Source organism: Arvicola amphibius, chromosome 4 (assembly GCF_903992535.2).
Source record: "Arvicola amphibius chromosome 4, mArvAmp1.2, whole genome shotgun sequence".
In the NCBI taxonomy this organism is placed as follows: domain Eukaryota; kingdom Metazoa; phylum Chordata; class Mammalia; order Rodentia; family Cricetidae; genus Arvicola; species Arvicola amphibius.
Window position 1 is genome coordinate 40886763 of NC_052050.1, and position 21425 is coordinate 40908187.

The 21425-nt window shown below is 39.5% G+C and overlaps 1 protein-coding gene across 4 annotated transcripts; it reads right to left on the minus strand.

Annotated features, from left to right (window-relative positions):
* Window positions 1–1293: 1293 nt before the first annotated feature.
* On the minus strand, window positions 1294–14413 carry Znf207 (zinc finger protein 207). 4 transcript variants are annotated; one of them, XM_038324964.1, is made up of 12 exons: window positions 14277–14413; window positions 12609–12735; window positions 9446–9584; window positions 8284–8451; window positions 8100–8175; window positions 7592–7639; window positions 6146–6216; window positions 5365–5522; window positions 4163–4255; window positions 2973–3215; window positions 2164–2323; window positions 1294–2044 (listed from the first exon to the last, which is right to left on the minus strand). In XM_038324964.1, the coding sequence occupies exons 1-12, from the start codon at window positions 14315–14317 to the stop codon at window positions 1884–1886; spliced, it is 1485 nt and encodes a 494-aa protein (XP_038180892.1). In that variant the 5' UTR covers window positions 14318–14413; the 3' UTR covers window positions 1294–1883. The 4 variants fall into 4 exon arrangements, with proteins under 4 accessions (XP_038180892.1, XP_038180893.1, XP_038180890.1 ...); XM_038324965.1 differs by lacking the exon at window positions 7592–7639; XM_038324962.1 differs by lacking the exon at window positions 4163–4255.
* Window positions 14414–21425: the final 7012 nt, after the last annotated feature.

Here is a 21425-nt window from a genome sequence, read left to right on the forward strand (position 1 = left end):
TGGTTGTGAGCTACCATGTGGTTGCTGGGAATTGAACTCAGGACCTCTGTAAAAGTAGCCAGTGCTCTTTACCTCTGAGCCATCTCTCCAGCCCCTCCAGTATAAATTTCTTAAGTGCTGCCAGACTTAAGAAATATATAAGGGGTTCTAAAGCTTTAGAAGATAGATATTTACGCAAAGATATATGTAACTTAGCCGCTGGTGGAACCACGCATCTCTAGTAATATATTATCATAAACTGTAACTTTTGCACATTAACAGTAACTACATCAGAGGCATAAAATAAATCAGTACAGAAATACGAGCTTGAAAATGGCATTTAACTTTCAATTATTTGTCACAATGCATTCCATAGGCTTTTACCTGTTAACTTTCTTCTGTAATAAGTCAAACATTTTCAATATATTTCTACGAAATAAACACCATTTTTGGTGTTGCCATATTTATTTAATACTTTCATAGAAATTAATAAAAACTTAAGAATTTTCAGCATAATCCAAATCAACTTGTATTCGTTTTTTAGATAATTACTCTGTAAAGATCAAAAAAATTAAATAGATAAAAGGAAAAAGCCAAAAGAATTATTAAGAGCTACTACCATGAGACTTACAACAGAAAATCCACAACAGCAGTCATCCCTAAAGTAAGATTACCTATAGGAACACAGAAACATTCCACATTTCCAAGGGTCAGGATTAACTGCCTGGTTTTAACAGAGGGCACGAATCCAATCTCGGGTAACATAACCTCTAAGAAGCATGATACAAATCTGCTAATCATCTGTTTATCATCCTAACACCTTAATAGAGGCACATTTAAATTAACATGTATCAAACCATTAACAAAGATGCATACAGCTAAGCTTCTAGACGTTTCCACCTTGAAAGCTTCTGAGGTCCATAAGCACTCACATGACTTTTAAAATTCAAGAAAATAAATGGGTCTGGCACTAGGCTCTAAACTTCCTTATCAAGAAGTTTTGAATTTTACATTTTAAATTTCTGTGACATCTGATACCAAATGATGTGAAACAAGGAAACAAAGACTTCATACCCATTATGTAGTGATTCATGTGTCTTAAGAGTTTGACAACAGAAACATTAGCAAGAACAATTCTATATATATACTGTTAAAACATGCAGCTAAGTAAGAAAAAACCTACAACTTAAAGAACCCAATCATTTATCAATCTGTATTGGTAACTGAATTTTATTATGTGGACATCTACTGTGGCATGCATCTGTACAAACCTTTCAGTCAGTGGTCCACAGTTGGGTTATGAATAAAAAGGCATAAATTTTTCTCTCATTTTATTACAATGAAGTTTTGAAGTACAGAAAAGTCACATGACCTCAATGGGCCAGATTTCTTAAACCCTGCAACACGAGGAACTCTCTAAATACATTAAATATTGTTACACATTCAGACTTCCAATGTACAAGTACTTGGAAAGAGTTACAGCCCTCACCAAGCTAGGTTGGGGACATGAAGTCCAACAGCATTTGAAATGCTGTGAAGGCATAACTTTACAAATAGCAATGTAAGCTTACAGAACTTGCCTTTATTTAAGATGGTATGTTCATGTAATTCCAGCGCCTTCACAATTTAACGAACCAAATTTACTATACTTCACTTCTAAAAACCTAGATGAAACATGAAAAAGAAGCCATACAGTATAAATTGCAACTTCAGGAAAACTTCCTGTTTTATTATTCCAAATAATTTCTCCCATTTCAAATAAATGTCCAATAGTTCCTGGGATGTGGGAAGATAATGTTTGTTAAAGTCACAATGAAGCCTTATAGACGGAAGCTTGTCTATATAAACAGCACAAGTTGAGAAAAGGTTTAATCTCCAAACCTATTAGACTTGGTGAAGTAAGATCAGTAACGGCCACCTTGCGACATAACAGGAGGTCTCATTCCCATTGGAGGTCGAGGAGGCCCACCTTGGTAAGGGGGCACCATTGGTGGTCCCTGTCCATAAGGTGGCATAGCGCCAGGGAGATAACCTGGCATGCCTTGATGATGACCACCATACTGACCTACAAAAAAACCAAAAATATAAAGTTGGTTTGTGTGTACAATACTTTTAAACCAGTCTACTTTACAGATAGTTAACCTTTTCATATATACTTAAAATTCATGAAAAATAAAAGATTACCATGAGGTGGCATTGGAGGTCGCATTCCTTGCTGCTGTGGGATGCCTGGCTGCGGTGGCATCATACCCCCAATTGGTCCAACTGGTGGATTACCAATTGGAGTCTGTCCTGGTCGCGGAAGATTACGCTGATATTTAGGTAACTGTGCCCTTCTTTCTTCCTGTGAATAAAAATAATGTATAATGTATGATGTAAGAATGCAGGAAGGTTCCTCAAGTAGAAAGACAATTATCCAAAATCCTGGTCATTTTAAATGTACAAGTACTCCCACTTTTGCTCCCACAAATCAGTGCTACTACTTAATCTAAAGGCCTTCCAAGTCTGTTTTAAGCTACAGTTAGGTTAGAACATGGCTACCTAATTTCATGTATTAGCTTTCTGTCAAATGAAATTAACTTGTATAGGCTTCAATGAGTCCATGGACTGACAGGAAACTTTTGTCAATACAAGCAAATTTATGTCTAAAGATTTTTAAAGTACTGAGCTTACTGTCTTCTCTTTAAGAAATAGAAGGGTAGGAACATCTGAGATCAAATATGAATTATTCTTCAGTTTTTTGTTGTTGTTTTTGCTTTGAATCCGGGAACCACAACTACCTAGCTCTATTTTATGTTTTTTTTTTTTGTTTGTTTTTTTGGTTTTTCGAGACAGGGTTTCTCTGTGGCTTTCTATGTTTTTTTAAGACACAAATAAATAAAAACCATTTGGTTAAGTCCATATAAATACGAATTAAAATCTCCGCAATACACAGGTTGCTATAATGATAACTTGAATAAGCAATACTATTAAAAAACCTATAAACAACTTACCAGTGATATATCCTCATCTGGATGGATCAACTTACTGGTTGCACTGGTGGTTGTAAGCGTAGCAGGCTTACTTGTAATTGAAGCTGCTGGTTTTGCTGCAGTACTGTTTGTTGTACTAGTGGTTGAAGCTGTTGACTGTGTATAAGCTGGGAATGTAGGCTTTGGGGGTTCTGTAGTTGTAGCAGGAGTACTGTTTAAGGGCTTAAAATCTGTACCAACAGGTCCTTGGACAGCTGCCTGAGCCTGTAAAATAATGAACCTTTATCAATACATGTCAATATCCAAAGTTGAAAAAAAATTTACTTAAAAAAAGTAACAGAAAATTTACTTAAAAAAAGACAGCAATATCAAATAGAGCAAACTTCATATGAAATAAAAAACAAGTAAGCATATGACAAATGTTTCACAAAGTTCAAACCATAAGAATATCAAAAGATACTGGGTTGACATTACTATCCTTCTCAGTTCTGTCTTATACCTTCTCTCCATAAACTTAATATACAATGCTTTGCATTCATTCTACTTTGCCATAGAATAATGAAATAGTATTTAATGCAACTATTTTTACTCTCCTAAATTCTTTGTTTAAAGCAATTCATCTTTTAAGCAACTCAAAAAATAGAAACTACAGACTACATGGGTCTAGACAACCCATTAGAGTAAGCATAAAAAAAATAATCAATGGTGACTCAATGTTATCACCTATGCAAGTATCTATAGATAGCAACACACTACCCTCCAAATTAGTATTTGCTAGATTAATTACAGTATAGACAAAAAGGGTTAATGGCGCAGACTCTAAAGTTAACATGAATACACATTACTTTCATAATACAAATGTTTTAAATGTCTAGGTCAACTTTAGAACCAAATAGAGCGCTAATTTCCTTAAAGAAGTGATGCATTAAACAGCATAAATTAAAAGTAGCTTAACCATGCATCAGGATAACCATTGGCCACTAAAGTTCATTACTGCTCACATGCTTATTTTAACCCTTTAGAACCACATAAGTTTAGAGTATTTTGTGAAAGTCTTAAGTATGAATTCAAATTTTCAAACACCATCTAAATTTTAGTATTTGTTTTACTTCTAAAAACTAAGTTTTTGTAAGATTTAGCTTTTATAAAGGGTCCAAAGGGTTAAGTTGTAAAGCATTTTTAAAATTTTTAAACTGCAACTTCCTGCGTACTTGTGCTGTGCTAGGAAACAGAGCTTTAGAAGATGCAGACAGACTTTCTGAATTGGATGAAGCTGTACTTGAGCTTGTTACAGGTGTCCCCATCTGTAGCATAAAAGAAAGGAAACAATGAACCGTCTCCGAACAAATGGGTCAAAATATGCCATGTGGCAACTTTTTAGTATAGATTGCATTTTTTTTGGTAAAGATTGTAATGCAATCAAATGTCATACACAAAGAGGCAGAGTTAATGCATTTTCAATAAACAGTAAAAGTACATGCCTCAGAAATTATACCAATACAATTAAAAATCTTTTCTAAACTGTAAATAATGAAGCACCCAGTTCTCTATGCAGAAGCTCTATACTATGAGTCTACAGATTAAGATAAAACATTTCCATAAATAAAATATATACCACAAAATGTAAATTAATATGCTCTAAAGGAACTTGAAATTTAGCACCCAGAAACAGTGGGAAATTGAGGAAACATCTGAGAAATAATCTTTAAAAAACACAAACTTGATCCTTCTATTTAATTAATTCTAAGTGAAAAGCACAAAAAAAAAAAAATCTGACCATTATGCATTTAGCCTACTCGTCTTCTGGAAAAGTTTTGATGGAAGCATGGCTAAGAAATGTGACTAAATTAAAAGCCATTAAATGATGTGCTTCCAAGACAAGAGCAGCACTGCAATTTACCATGGTTCTTTTTAAATGAGCAGAAACACCCAATCAAATTACAATTTTCTTTCAGAGTTTTTCTGTGCAGCCCTGACTGTCCTTGAACTTGCTGTGTAAACAAGGCCAGCCTTGCACTCAAAGATCTCCTTGCCTCTGTTGCCTGCCTATACCTCCAAGTGCACTAGGATTAAAGATGTGCTCTACCACTGCTAGGCCTTCTCATTTCTTTAAGAGATTTCATCACTGGCTCTGACCAAATTTTACTCCCTTCAACAAGGCAAAGGAGGACCTGGAAAGATCATTTAAGTCCTCAGAAATTTCTTTTAGCCATAGCTAAGAATAAAGAATATACAAATGTGAAAAATTAACAACCTATTCCTTTCTGCTGTGAACAGAAATCAACATAATGATAGCCATTTTAGTGTGTGACACATTTAAGAAATCCATCTGTGACAACTTTACAGATACCAGTAAACAAGTCCACTTTATCTTTAAACATAAATGCGCTCCTTTTTAAGAATTTCACCTTACCTGTCCTGCACTGGGGAAAAGAGGCTTAGTAACTGGAGGCTGTGGAGCAGGTACTGCTGCTGTTGGTGCAGGTGGTCTATTAAGAATACCTGGTGCTGAAACAGCCTGTGCTTGAGTCATTGGAGGAATTCCAGGACGTGGAACAGGAGGGGGCATACCTGCAACATAAAAAAGTTTGTAAGTAATTGTAAGTAAGTTAATGAAATGATCCAAACAAAGACAAACATACTCCTCACACCAATCATACCTCTTGTCTCTTTAGATCAACCATAAGCTTTACTGGTATCACTGTTCTAGCCAACCATTCATTCATTCATTCATTTATTTGGTTTTTCAGGACAGTTTCTCTATATTGTCCAAGTTGTTCTAGAGCTAAGTCTGCAGACCAGGCTGGTATCACTGTTTTAGTCAACCTTTTTATTTATCTATTTATCCATTTATTTATTGATTGATTGATTTGGTTTTTAAGCCAGCTTCTTTATATTGTCCAAGTTGTCCTAGATCTCAGTATGTAGACCATGCTGGCCTATACACCCTGAATGCTAGGATCAAAAGTGAGCACTACCACCACTACCCCAGCTGACCTGGTGTAACTATGTATATGCTGGTCTGCAACTCAAGAAATCTGCCAATGTCTGGTAGGATTAAAATGACAGGGTTCAGGCTGTATGTAATCACAACCACGCCACTTAGCAAACTTCTTTCAACATGTAAGAAAATTAGAAGCCTATAGGAATAATGCTACCAGACACATTACAAAGGAAATTCTAACATTTCATACCTGGTGGCATACCAGGCATCAGAGGTGGAATTCCAGGTCCAGGTGGCATCATTCCACCCATTGGCATCATTCTATTAAAAGGAAACAATTAAAGAAAAAATAAAATAAAAACAAAAAAACCATTAACAGAATAAACCACAAGTTTGGTAATTACAAAATATTAAATAAAACGAGTTATCTCAAGTACTGAAGTCAATCAAGCCTCAAGCCTCTACCATATACAATAATCCTATCGTAATAAACATTCTAAAAACCAGCAAACTCTTCAGTTTACCCATAAAAGAGGATTAAAAAAAAAAAGACACTGGCCAAACAAGGTCTCTTGAGATTCTCAAGAATATATACAGGAGGCCCCATGTAACAAATGTGTTAACTGAAAAGCTTTTGTTGCACTTGAAAAATATGCAAACAGAACATAGAGACATTTCTATTGAGTTGTCCACTGTGGAGGAAAAACTTGTGACTGGGAGGGACAAGGAAAAATCATAACCAATATTAACCTATAGAAACTCAGATTATATAAAATTTTTCTTCCTAACACTAAACCATGACTGAAAAATATAACCCATACTTATAGTTTCCCCCTTTAAAAAACAAAACAAAGCTCACCTTTCAAGATCAATCAGTGTCCATTTACTTCAAAACATTATATTACAAGAATATGTACTTGATTTGTGGTCTGTTTTGATTTTTTGGTGTTGGGGATAAAACCCAGTACCTTGTGCATGTTACACTAAGCTATGCTTTTTAATCAGAAATTTAACTTCTATATATAAATTCTAATTAACTGAAAATCTGATTACCTTCTACAATAAAGCATGATGGCAAACTATAGATTTCTATAGTATTACCTCCTATATTAGGCCTTACTACCTAGTAACACCTAGAGAAAGCATCTGCACATTTGGAAAGGAATGTTTTTCCTTTTCTGAGACACAATTTAGTAGCCAAGGCTAGCCACTATGTGGCCCAGGCTGGTCTAATACTCAAATTTGGGATATGCCTGCCTCTGCCTCCCAAGTTTTTTTTTAATATTTTATTTATTTATTATGTATACAACATTCCTTCCATGTATGCTTGCATGCCAGAAGAGGGCACCAGATCTCATTAAAGATGACTGTGAGCCACCATGTGGTTGCTGGGAATTGAACTCAGGACCTCTGGAAGAACAGTCAGTGCTCTTAACCTCTGAGCCATCTCTCCAGCCCCTGCCTCCCAAGTTTTGAGATTAATGCACGTCTGGGGCAAAAATTATTTTAATGTGTCTATTTGTTCTGAAATGTTTCAGTTTTCTACTTTAAAGAGATGTGTCAATTAGCTGACAAACTTAAACAGTTTTAGTGAGATTAGAAAATTTCTTAAGTCAACTGAATAGATATCAAACACACACACAAATGACATTATGATATTATACCTCCTGAATGACATTATGAATGAGATGCTTACATGTTTTCACCGCAAAATGACTGCGTGTATTTTCTCTGATGCTGCAATCTGTGAAAATGTATGACAAAATCAACATCTACCTGTGATTCCAGAGCACAGCGGGGAGGTGTATTGCACACCTCACATCCAACTTTAAGTAAAAGTGATGGGCAACACAAACTTCAACTTACTTTAGTTTCTGATGCTTTTGTAAATCATTTACAGTTTCCTTCTCACCACTACAGAGCATCCTTGATAGTTCCAAAACTAAGACACTCAAATCTATACAACTTTAACTACAGAAAATGCAACTGAAGCAGATGGTATCCTGTATTCATGCTCAAACCCAAAAATCTAATTTCAGAGACAAACGTATGTCTCATACTTACTGACCCATTATTAGAAAAAGTTTAAAATTTAGAACCCATTTCTTAAAAAAAAAAAACCCAAAACTGAAAAGTAACATTTAATTTATAATATTCAAGTCAAAAATGGAAGAGGCCCACAAACCAACAGGAAGTCTGCTTACCCAGGTGGCATGCCTGGCATAACTGGAGGCATGCCTGGCATCAGGGGAGGAACACCTGGCATCAACGGAGGTATGCCTACAAAGTGTTTCAGCAACAAAATTAGTATTGGATATTAAACAAGAGTAATTACACTTGCTTCATACCAATTAGGTCCTCATTATGAATTTTCAAGGAACCTATTACCTGGAGGCATTCCTGGTGCCCCTGGAACTGGTGGAAGTCCTGGCTGGGCCATTGGTGGGATATAACCTTGCTGAGGTTGAACAGGCTGTGGCTGAAAGGAAGTTGAGGCTGCAGATTCGTCATCATCATATTCATCAGAATCATCTTGTTGCTTTTTTTTTTGACTCTCTGCCAAGAAAAGGTTTTAATTCATTTCACTCATAAAAGAGAAAAAAATAACCTCAACAACTCAGAAAATTTTTAAAGTAATATTATGACTTTAATCCCAGCACTCTGGCAGCAGAGGATCTGGGAACCAATTCCAGTTTCAGAGGATACAATACCCTCTTTCTGACCCTCTTAAGCACTGGGTAACCAAATGATACAGACAAACACGCAGACAAAACATTCATTCATGCACATAAAGTAACTTAAAATCTTCAAAAATGGGGGTGGGAGAAGGCTGGAAAGATAACTCAGAGGCCAAGAGCACTGATTGCTCTGCCAAAGGTTCTGAGTTCAATTCCCAGCAACCACATGATGGCTCACAACCATCTATAAGGCGATCTGGAGTCTGCTTCTGGCATGCAGGCAAAACACCGTAACCATAATAAATCTTCAATAAAACTTAAAAATTTCAAAATCAGATTGGTAACATTTTCTATCATGTGCACAATACATAGCTTGAAATTCCAAGACAAATGACACTAATAAACATAGAGCACAAAAGGAAGCATCACTAAAGATTAGAATTGGAGGGCTCAGGTTCAATTCCCAGCATACAAGCAAGGCAGCTCAGTCATATGTAACTCCCATTTCTGGGGATCAGACACCCTCTTGTGGCCTTCGTCAGCACCAAACACAATGGAACACAGATATATGTGCAGGTAAAGCACCCAAATACATAAAAAATATTAGAATTAGGAGCTGAGTGCAGTGGGGCACAGCTGTTATCATATCTACTCAGTGAACTAATAGCTAGTGTTCATGGCTCAGAAAAAACTGCACAAATTGCCCTCTTATCTTCCACACATGTGCCATAACATACAATCCAACATACACAATAATGAAATGTAAATAAAAATAAATAATTAACTGTAAGTTTAAATAAAATATAAACTTATGGTTGAAAGTAGCCATACTCTCAATATGAAGCTATATTTTAACACACTGAAATCTTTACCCTGTGTTTTCTGTTCAAGAAGCCGCCGCCTTTCATCCATATCTTTCTCTGGAATACCTTCCATGCCGTATATTTCCAACTCTATATCTGTTCTCCCAGGTATTGCATTTGGTACAGCATCTATGGTTTCTTTATGCACCTGAAACAACAAAAACAAACTTTTCTCTAAAAGTAATTCACAAAAGTCTTTTTCTCAACTAGAAATTACTCAAAAGGGGCTGGAGAGATGGCTCAGAGGTTAAGAGCATTGCCTGCTCTTCCAAAGGTCCTGAGTTCAATTCCCAGCAACCATATGGTGGCTCACAACCATCTGTAATGGGGTCTGGTGCCCTCTTCTGGCCTGCAGACATACATGGAAGAAATGCTGTATACATAATAAATAAATATTAAAAAAAAAAAAGAAATTACTCAAAAGACCACTTAGTAAAAACTAATAGATCTAATTTAAGACTTCCTATATTCAAGTCCTTTTACCACCCATGGCTTTCAATGGCGTTAAAACACCTGTCACTTGACTTCTAAGCCTGAATTTACATCATCTATAGTAAGTAACTTCTAGCTTTAAAAAAATTGTCTTCCTTTTTATTATTTTTTTATTTTGGGAGATATGCAACAACATGTCATACATGTGAATGTTAGAGTACAACTTTTGTGAATTGATTCTTTCCTACCACGTGAGTATGGGGAATCACATTCAGGTTTCAGTACAGAATGCAAGCACCATTACCCACTAATCCATACCAGACTCCCTGAAGCAATTTTTCTCGCTTTTTCTTAGACTTCACATCAAGCCACCAGCAAAGTCTGTTCTGCAGCCCTGACTCTTTCCTTTACCCTCTAAGAATTGGTCTCCCTGTACTCCAGTCTATTTTCAACTCTCCTGGCAGAATGGCCAAATCTGTTGCTCAGTAGTGGTAGAACATGTGAAAAGGAAACCTAGGATTTAAAGGCTCGGGGGCTGAAGGCCATTATAGTGCTACAGGTGCATACAAACCTCAAAAGGGTGCTTTCATATTTAAATCCCTTTCACTCAGAAATAACATACTAATGCCCTTTCAACTCAATATAGGAAAATTCTCCAACATAGGTCTCTCATTTGCTATTTCTTCTTGGAAATTATTTACTTCTCAGACTTCTCATTGGACAGCTTCCAATTCTTATTTCCTTTTCATTTTCTCTGTAATTTATCGTGAGACAAACTACTTTGTTATGTTTTTCCACAATGTAAACCTAAGCTCTATGGGTGCTGTGTCTATTACAATGATGTTCCACAGTAATTTTCTGTGCCTAATGGAAATGTTCTCCCTACCCCTCCCCAACCCCAACAATAGTCACCCATGCTACATTTAGCAACAGAGCAGAGAAAATACGGCTATAACATATGTGGACAACTATTCTTTAATTTAATCATCATTAAACATCTATGTGACACTAGAACCTATTACAATTCTAAAGGATAGGAGGCTCTAAAGTGATGGTCTTTGTTTTTGGCTTTTGAAACAAAGTTTCACTTTAGCCCAGCTCTGAAATTCAAGAGCCATTTCCTTAAGATTCTAAAAGTACTATTAATTACAAGAATATAATAGCAAAGCATTCTCATATATTTTAAGAACAAATATGGGCCAGGGACATGGCTCCACAGATAAAGGTGTTTGACAATCTGAGTTCAATCCCTGGAACCTACATGGTTTAAGAGTCAAACGCCTAAGCCAGGTGGTAGTGGTGCAAGCCTTTAAACCCAGCACTCCAGAACAGCCAGTGATGTTACAGAGAAACGCTGTCTCAAAGAAGCAAAGGGTCAGACTCCTAGTCATTCCACAAACTCCAAGTGAACAAACACACAAAATTAATGAATGAGGCTTGAACTGGTCCAGTGGTTAAGGATATATACTTTCTTGTATAGGACAAGACACTGGTGTTTGCAGTACCTACTTCTAAAGGCTCACCAATATCTGTTAACTCTACATCTAGGGGGATGACACCCTCTTCTGTTCCAAGGCCAACTGTACTGACAGTACCTCTCTCTCACACACAAAATATCAAAAATTGTCTTTAAATAAATTAAGCATAAAAATGATTATTTAAATGGTTACTGCAATAATGCACAAAGAAAAAAGTATTGTCTTGGTTTTTCTGTTTTGTTTGGCTTTCAAGACAGGGTTTCTCTGAAGCTTGAGTCTGTCCTGGAAATGGCTTTTTTTTTTTTTCCGAGACAGGGTTTCTCTGTAGTTTTTGGTGCCTGTCCTGGAGCTAGCTTGTGGACCAGGCTGGCGTTTTACTACCTCCCAAATGCTGGATAAACAGTGTGCGCCACCACCAAACTGCTTAAAAAAAAAAAAGGCTCTTTTTGTAGCATCCAGGGTTTCAAGTATACTAGGAAAAAGACCTACCATTAAACTACAACTCCAGTCTTTATATAAACTTAAAAATTCCAAAGTTTTCATTATTCCATAGTGAAATAACTCAAGAGAAGCTTGAGAACTCAGAATTAGCAGTGCTTGCTGACCCTCTAGAAGACTCAATTTCAATTTTTGGCATCTAAATAGTAGCTCACAGCTGCCTGAAAAGCCAGCTCTAGGGAACATCTCCTAGCTTTTTCAAGTACACTAAGAACACAAGTCCAGACTTAATAAAACATAACAAAAAAACTCACTCATGAAATCTGGATATTACACAAAACCAAGCTTCCAAGTAGAATGTAATGGTTTATTTTAGATAGTCCAAGAACTTAACATTGCAAAAAAATAGTAAATAGTAAATTCTAATTATCAGCTGGGCAGTGGTGGTGTACACCTTTAAACCCAGGCAGAGGCAAGATGAAGTGGATTTCTGCTAGTTCGAGGCCAGCCTGGCCTACAGCCTGAGTTCCAGGACAGCTAACAGCCAGGGCTGTCCCACAGATAAACAAATAAATCCTATCTGGAAAAAAAAAATCTAGTTATCTTAATGGTCAAATAACAGGTAGGTAGTTAAAATGACCTAGCTTTGCACTTAGTACATGAAATCTATTACCATCAGCGAAAAAAAAAAAAAAAGATTTGGCTAAAACTTATTTAGTGTGATAAATGATAAAGATACAGTTTCCGCAGACAAATTCAAGAATCTTCCTCATGTGGTTACAAATCACAAGGTAACAAAAACTAAACCCAGAAGAAATTCTTACCTGCATGCAATGAATAGCTAATCCAGGTCCTGTGTACAATTTCTTATGGCATATATGACATTTAAAATGCTTTGCTTTTTGGTGCTGTATAAGGATCTTCTCATCATCAAAATCTCTGTTACAATACCTAGTCAACATTAAGGTACAAAACACGGCACAAAAAAAAATGACCCTGACGCCAAGAAAAACATGTCAAGCCTGTGGCAGTTGTGTGGATCCCACCCACTTCGAAGCTACAGCAACGGGAAACGAGCATAGGAGAGTGGAGCAACCTATGAATGAATATTCCAGCTAATAAATTTCAAAACAAAAACAGAAAGCCAGAAATGATAATACATGTCTTTAATACCAACACTCAAGGAAGCAGAGGCAGACAAACTCTCTGAATTTGAGGTCAGCCTACTATACAATAGTTTCCAGACCAGCCAGGGGCTACATAGTAAGAGCCTATGGAATCAATAAAAAAAAATTTTTTTAAAAGGAAGCCTTTTATATACCTTGAGAATAAGGGCAACTTTAAAATGAAGACTCCAAAGCCAGGTGGCAGCGACACACACCTTTAATCCCAGCACTTGGGAGAGGCCGGTTGATTCTGTGAGTTCAAGGCCAGCCTTGTCTACACAGAGGGCCAGTGCCTTGAAACACCAAGATAAATAAAATAAACCCAGCACCCAAGAAGCAGAGTTAGGCTAAGCTACATTGAGTTTGAGGCAGAGGGGCAGCCCGGTCTACAGAGTAAGTTCCAGAACAGCCAAAAAAATCCCTTCCCCCAGAAAAGGAAAAGGGGAGCAATTTCACGAGAATTCATTAGATGTACAGAAGAACCAAAATTGGGAATTCATCAATATTTATATGGTAAGATCAACTTCACGGCGAAGGTCACATTCAACTAACAATCCATAAAATGCCTTCCAATTACATATTAAGTGATGCCATCAGGGATCGTTAACTCACATATTTAATCCACAATACTAGGAGTTCAGCAAGATTTTTCATATGAGCGTTATTACAAAGTTCGTGACTGGTTTTTACTTAGTGGCTGACTATTTTGGTAACAGAAGATCTTGAGACAGATTATTTACACGAAGTAGATAATAAAAATCTATTATAATGTAAACGACGTTAACGCTTTCAGAAAATGTTGAGAAAAATATCTTCCTTTTCCAACAGCTTCCCCCCCCCCCAGATACCAGAAAACTCCACCCAGTTAAGCGAACGTTTCCTGAAGATTAAGGCGCCAGAGAGAGACGGGGAAACCAGCCCTCCGCCGTGGGGGGGGAGGAGGGGGGGCGGCTCGGGACGTTCACAAACTAATTTTCCAAGGACTCAATTACCGTAACTATCCCAAACTCAAGTCCCTTTATGGGATCCTCCAGTCAACAGCGGAGACGCGAGTCCCTAGGGGCGCCTGCACTTGGGGAGAGACTCCAGGCCTAACGCACCCCGAACAAGCTGCTCCTTAGTCACCGAGCCTAGCGCCACCGCCCGCCGGGCCTCCCCGCCGTGGAAACCCCCCCTACTCCAAGAAACCATCCCGAATCCCAACCCAGCCACCAAAGCACGCGGGCCCGGCCGGGCCGCGTCCCAGGCCCAAGCCAGGCCTCTCGGCCGGAGGTCTCAACAAGCGACACCCACGCTCGGCCTTCCCGGCAAAGCCACAAAGGATACCAGCACCACGGCTTCAGCTGCTTCTTCTTTTTGCGACCCATCGCTGCGCTCTACAGAACAGCTAGAAAGGAGACGAGAAGAAGCTGAGGGGGAAAAAAAAAACCAGAAGAAAAAAATCACCGACTTCTCGGAACCAACCGCCACCTCCACGTCCCGCAGGAAACAGACACAAAATGGCCGACAACCTCGTTCTCTCTCTCCACCTCCCGTCAGCCACCGCGCCGGGAGCTGGGCGTGTCACGTGACGCGGGGCTCGGCCTTCGGTGGGTGGGGATGAGCCGCCGCCATTTTATGGGATTAAATGGTGCGGCCTCTCGGGCTGTCTACGCTTAACCCTTCGTGTTTACGTCCGCGTGTAGCTCGGCCCACACGTAAGCAAATTGAAGGGAAGCAAAGATTACCATATTTAAAAAGATTACCTTAATTATACAACCTTTTGTATAAGTAAGGGTAAATTACAAATAAAAAAGTTACAATAAAGAATATTTTTTTTTTGGTAGGGGGGTTCAAGACAGGGTTTCTAGCTGGGCAGTGGTAGCCTATGCCTTTAATTCCAGCTCTCAGGAGACAGAGGCTTTTTGTGAGTTCAAGGCCAGTCTGGTCTACAGTGCGAGTTTCAGGACAGGCTCCAAAGCTACACAGAGAAACCCTGTCTCGAAAAAACAAACAAACAAACAAAAACAGGGTTCCTCTGCTTAGCCTGTGCTGTTGAACTCACAGAGACCAGCCTGCCTCGTGCCTTCCGAGTGCTGGCATTAAACAATTTGTTTTTGTTGCTGTTGTTTGTATTTTAGAGACAGTCTCTCTACATAGCCCTGCCTATCAAGGAACTCACTTTGTATAACAGACAAGCCTCTAAATTACAGAGATGCCTCTGCCTCTGTGAGCCAGGATTAAAGGCCTGTGCCCAAACCGTGTGGTGGTGGCACACACATTTAATCCCGTCACTCAGGATGCAAGGTGGGTGAATCTCTGGGTTTGAGGCCAGCCTGGTCTACAGAGCAAGATCCAGGACAGGCTTCAAAACTACAGAAAAGCCCTGTCTCAAAAAAACCAACCAAACAAAAAAGGCATGTGCCCATTTCTGACCTGACCAGTCTGTAAATTTTGTTCCAGGTACCCGATTGATCCTTTTGGTAGCAGGTCTTATATCTTCTATGGGTTTCTATGGTCAGAGAAGTCATCAAGCCTTCATTCTGGTGACAGTCATGGAGGTAGTATGGATCAGTGTGGCCACAGTGATGAGGGAAAGGCAAAGTGCAGAGAACCTCAGAGGAAGGCAATCCTAAACAGTGCTGACGATCATAGGAATGTCAGAAAGATCCAAGAAGGCTCAGTGTGAACAAGTAAGATAGCGACATCTCATTAATATGGGGCCTTGCATCTATTGTCCCAGCACTCAGAAGACTGAGGTAGAAGACCCTATGAGTCCAAGAACTGGGGCAAAGCCTCGTGTTGTCTCTAGATTTTTTTTTAAATAAACAGAGTGAACCAAGCATGGTGGTATGCACTGTTAATCCCAGTACTTTGGAGGCAGAGACAGGCAGATCTCTGAGTTCCTGGCCTGCCTGGTCTACAGAGGGAGTTTCAGGACAACCAGGGCTATGTAGACAGAAAACTGCAGTGTCTGAGACTTTGAACCTGAAAGTAATAGGACAGGTGTGAGACCCCAGGTTTAATTAAGCCTTAACTTTACAAGGATTGCATTTTCCCTAAAGGCCACCTGGTAAATAACAGAGCCTTGACCACGGCTCCAGAATTGTGCAGCAATAGCCTACTTTGAACAGATCCCCTAAAAATAGGAATAATCCCCTAATTAAGGAGATAGGGAGCAGGGCCATAAAATTTAACAAGGTCCAGATGTTCTTGGGAGGCCTCCTGTCCTTAAAGATATTAATGTTATTAATGGCTCTTTATTAGGGTTTTCGCGCCCCAAAACTGACCAATGGTTTCAGAAACTACTTTACCCTATGCCCTCCTTACCCAATCCCAAAATGACAAGACATGAACTCCCCTGACTACGGCGTTTCACTTTTAAAAGTTCTACCTTCCCAGGGTTCCCTGCCACACTTTCCTAACCCCCAATGCTTGGGTGCTGGAAAGGTGTTGATCCAAACGTGAGTTTGTATATTAAAATCCTCATGTAATTTGCATTGGAAATCCAGCTCCGTGAACTCATTTGAGGACCAGAAACTTGGGCTTAACACAGGAAAAGTGCTTACCAGCTAAAGATAATCCTGGCAAGATTGGCGAAAGTGAGTGGTAGAGATAGCTAGGAAGAATACGAGAAGTAGAATGTTGTGAAGTCTCTGGAAACCACAAAAGATTCGAAGACAAAGAATGATGATGGGCACGCGGTAATCTGGGAATTTCAGGAGACTAAGGCTGGAGGATCAGAGGTAATGGCCAGCCTCAATCACCTAGTGACTTAGAAACCACCTAGGCTACATGAAATTTTTCATTAAAAAGTAATAACATGGGGCTGGAGAGGTGGCTCAGAGGTTAAGAGCACTGTTTTCTCTTTCCAGAGGTCTTGAGTTCAATTCCCAGCAACCACATGGTAGTTCACAACTACCTGTAATGAGATCTGGTACCCTCTGCTGGCATTCAGACAGAACACTGCTTACATAATAAATAAATCTTTTTTTAAAAAAAAAGTGTGGGGCGGTGGTGGCGCACGCCTTTAATCCCAGCACTTGGGAGGCAGAGGCAGGCGGATCTCTGTGGGTACGAGGCCAGCCTGATCTACAAGAGCTAGTTCCAGGACAGGTTGCAAAGCTACAGAGAAACCCTGTCTCGAGAAACAAAACAAAAGTAAATAAGTAAATATAAATAAATAAATAAACAAATAAAGTTGTTCTCTGATCTCCAGATGTATACCAACCTGGCCAACGTAGTATGTCTCTATCCGGCAGGGATACACAATGAGACCTTGTCTCAAAAATGTGTATATACACACATACACACAAACATAGTTTTATATATATATATAATTACATATATAATTAATATAATTATATATATGATTTTTTTAGAGATATACAAATAACAAAAATAACCTAAAACTTAACTGGGTGTATTTGGGGAAGACATTTGAGAAAGAAGAGATTGTTGTCTGTAGTACCATGGTGGCACATGCCTTTAATCCCAGCACTCTGGAGGCACAGGCAGGTGGATTTCTGTGAGTTCAAGGCCAGCTGGGCTACATACTAAGACCTTGATTCATCGAAAAAGGTGGGCAAGGGAGAGGGACTTGTGGGGAGCACACTGTCCTTTGAAGAGCACACAGATTTAAATAGAAACTCTACTCTCAAGGAGAACACACATCACCAAGGCTGAACTGTGGACACAATCACCTCAAATGGGGAAATGATTCAAATAAGATAGTAAGTTAAAGGAAGGAGGAAAAAGTAACAACAATAAAGAAACTGTACTTCCGCCAGGAGAACAAAGTCACTAAGGTTCTGAGGATATGTAATCCTTGACATTGCAGAAAGCTTGGTGTGTGCCAGTTGTGGTCCAAAACCCACCCCCTGAGATAAACAGTAGCCATGATAGTGGGGCAAGATATGGAGGCACACACCTGCACCCCAGGACTCAGGATGCTGAGGCAGGAAGAAGGAAAACAATCAACCAATGGAGGGAATTCTGCCAAACAGTTGACTAGTATTTGTGACATCTGGCAAGGTTCTGAAAAGAAGCCGTGTGGTGGTGGCACATGCCTTTAATCTCAGCACTTGGGAGGCAGAGACAGGCAGATCTCTGTGAGTTCCAAGACAGCCTACTCACTCTACAAAGTGACTTCCAGGACAGGCTCCAAAGCTACAAAGAAATCCTATCTCAAAAGACAAAAACCAAAACAAACAAATGAACAAACAAACCCCAAATACAAAACAACAATGAAAAGAAGTTTCAAGAGATGGCCGGAGATGTAACTGTATATTACAGGAAAAGTAAAGAATTGGATTGAAGTGTGGATTTTATTTTATTTTTTTTAAATATTTATTTATTTATTATGTATACAATATTCTGTCTACATGTATGCCTGCAGGCCAGAAGAGGGCACCAGACCTTATTACAGATGGTTGTGAGCCACCATGTGGTTGCTGGGAATTGAACTCAGGACCTTTGGAAGAGCAGGCAGTGCTCTTAACCGCTGAGCCATCTCTCCAGCCCTGAAGTGTGGATTTTAGTTGTTATCAACAGAGGTTCAGGGATCGTAACAAACATATCTTAATAATGTGTTATTATTAGATGAGGCGCTATATAGAAACTATATGATATTCTTAATTCTTCAGGACACCTAAAATTGTTCTTAAAAGGCTGGAGAGATGGGTCAATGGTTAAGAACACCTGTTGCACTTCTAGAGGACCTAGGTTCCATTCTCAGTATTCACAATGTGGTTCACAACCATCTTCAGTTCTGGAAAATCCAAATGACTTTCTTTTTCTTTTTTCTTTTTTTCCTTTTTGAGACAGGGTTTCTCTGTAGCTTTGGAGCCTGTCCTGGAACTAGCTCTTGTAGACCAGGCTGGCCTTGAACTCAGAGATCTGCCTGCCTTGGATTTGGCCAGTTGGTGGTGGCTCACACCTTTAATCCCAGCACTTGGGAGGCAGAGGCAGGCAACCAAATGGTGGCTCACAACCATCTGTAATGAGATCTGGTGCCCTCTTCTGGCGTGTGGGCATACATGGAGGCAGAATGATGTATACATAATAGAAAAATAAATCTAAAATAAATAAGTAAATGGAATTATATCTATTTTTAAAATGTTTATTAATTTATGTGTATGAGGTTTTTTGTTTTGTTTTTTTTGCCTGTATGTATGTATGTGTACTACATAAGCACCTGGAGCCACCATTTGGTTGCTGAGAATTGAACTCAGGACCTCTGGAAGAGCAGCCAGTGCTCTTAACCACTGAGCCATCTCTCCAGCGCACACACACACACACACACACGCACACACACACACATATGCTAGTTTTGTTTTTCAAAATAGAATATCATGTACCCCAGGTTGGCCCTTGAACTTACTATGTAACCAGTGAGGACCTGGAATGCCTGATCTTCCTGCTTCCACTTCCAAATGCTGAGATTACAGGTATAAACCATGCTCAATGTTTGTGTGTGAGTATGTATGTGAGTGTGTATTTATTGTTGTTTTGTTTTGTTTGAAGAAGGGTCTCACTGTGTAAGTGAGTGCCAAGACAGGCTCCAGCCAGGTGGTGGTGGTGCATGCCTTTAATCCCAGCACTCAGGAAGCAGAAGCAGGCAGATCTCTGTGAGTTTGATCTACAAAGTGAGTTCTAGGATAGCCAGAGCTAAACAGTGAAATCCTGCCTCAAAAAACAAAACAAAACACTTTGTGAATTCGAGGCCAGCCTGGTCTACAAGAGCTAGTTCCAGGACAGGCTCCAAAGCTACAGAGAAACCCTGTCTCGAAAAACAAAACAAAACAAACAAACAAAAAAAGATTGACCTTGGCTGAGTGTAGGGAGCCCTATAATCTTAAATAGATAGGGTGTGGCAGATACAGAAGCCAAAATTATCTTGGCCCATCTTTTAGCCCCTTTAGTAGCCATTTACTGTCAACCTCTATGAGCTAGCATCTTGTGAATACCAGCAAAACTCTTGGAATCTAAAAGATTTGCAGACCCAGACTCCTCCCTATCTCAAAGCCAATAATGATAACAATGAAATATTTTTTTAAATATTTATTTTATTTTATTATGTATACAATACTCTGTGGTGTGTATGTCTACAGGCCAGAAGAGGGCACCAGACCTCATTACAGATGGTTGTGAGCCACCATGTGGTTACCGGGAATTGAACTCAGGACCTTTGGAAGAGCAGGCAATGCTCTTAACCACTGAGCCATCTCTCCAGCCCGATAACAATGAAATATTGTAAAACATTTCATTTCCTGGTAAAAGAGAACATCTTTGTCACCTTTGTCCTGTAGAAGAGCTTCCCTTATTTGATGGTTTGACCTATCTTCTTTTGGGAGTATAAAAGTTTGTGCAGCCTCTTTCGTGGGAAAACTATGTAATTCTGGGTAATTAATTTGAGCTTGTGGCAGGGTCACTCATCTTGGCTCAAAGTAAATTTAAAATTTGTAGACTACTTTCCCTTCAAGCCACACAGGAGAAAAAGGGCCAACCAAAGAAACACACCTTGACCAGAGCCAATGAAACACACTTTGTCCCCTGTAACCAGAGCCAAAGAAATGCACCCTGACCCTGCAACCAGAGCCAAAGAAACACACGTTGGCCCTAGAATCAAAGAAAGAAATAGGCCCTGACCTTGAAATTAGAGCCAAAGGCTAAAAAGGGCCAGAAAGAAATACAGTTTGGCCCTGAAACCAGAGCCAAAACTGTCCCTGGCCAACTAAGCAGAAAAACAGCCAATCCCTGTGCAGGGAAATGAACCAATCCCTGATCAGAAAACCAAGTAATCCCTGAGTATGAGATCTAGCCTATCTGGGCTCAAGGGACTGAAACCTGACCATTTCCCACCCTAAGAAACCCTAATAAGCCCTGCACCTGTTGATCAGTTTGCTGCTGTGATCTTCCACCCTGGCAGAGGGAGCCACTCTCCTGGATTCTTCCCTCCCAATAAATCTCTTGAATGAGGTTTGTGTGAGACCTTCCTTCGTCTGAATGGAGCGGAGAACAGAAGTAACAACTTTTCTCAAGAGCAGAGCACGGTTATAACACTTTCCCTGGGGAAACCTTCCCCTTAGCAGAACCGAGTTGTTAGGCAGCCTGTAGTGTCACACACCTTTAATCCCAGCACTCAGGAGGCAGAGGCGGGCAGATCTCTGTGAGCTCGAGGCCAGCCTGGTCTACAAGAACTAGTTCCAGGACAGGCTCCAATGCTGCAGAGAAACCCTGTCTCAGGAAGGAAAAAAAAAAAAAAAAAAGAACAGAGTTGTTACACTCCAGGGACAGGAGTTGAACTGTAACAACTTGGAAATCCTCTATAGTCAGAACAGAGCTCTTACATTGGAGAAACCTTTCCCTAGACCACGGCTGTAAACTGCTAGGCTTACTGTGACCTGTGGTACTCCTTAGCTCCTGACTGCCAGAATACTTTTCCATCGGAGCTGTAACACTCTGTTAGTTCTCCTTGGCTCCAGACTGCCAGGA

What these genes read in the sequence shown, in the direction of transcription:
- Znf207 (XM_038324964.1), bottom strand. Translation starts at nt 14,317, where the DNA reads ATGGGTCGCAAAAAGAAGAAGCAGCTGAAGCCGTGGTGCTG. An exon ending in TCATTTTGCGGTGAAAACAT is followed by an intron (nt 6,217 to 7,591) that starts GTAAGCATCTCA and finishes TCCTTTTAATAG; the next exon opens with AATGATGCCAATGGGTGGAA. An exon ending in TTTTCCCCAGTGCAGGACAG is followed by an intron (nt 4,256 to 5,364) that starts GTAAGGTGAAAT and finishes TTTATGCTACAG; the next exon opens with ATGGGGACACCTGTAACAAG.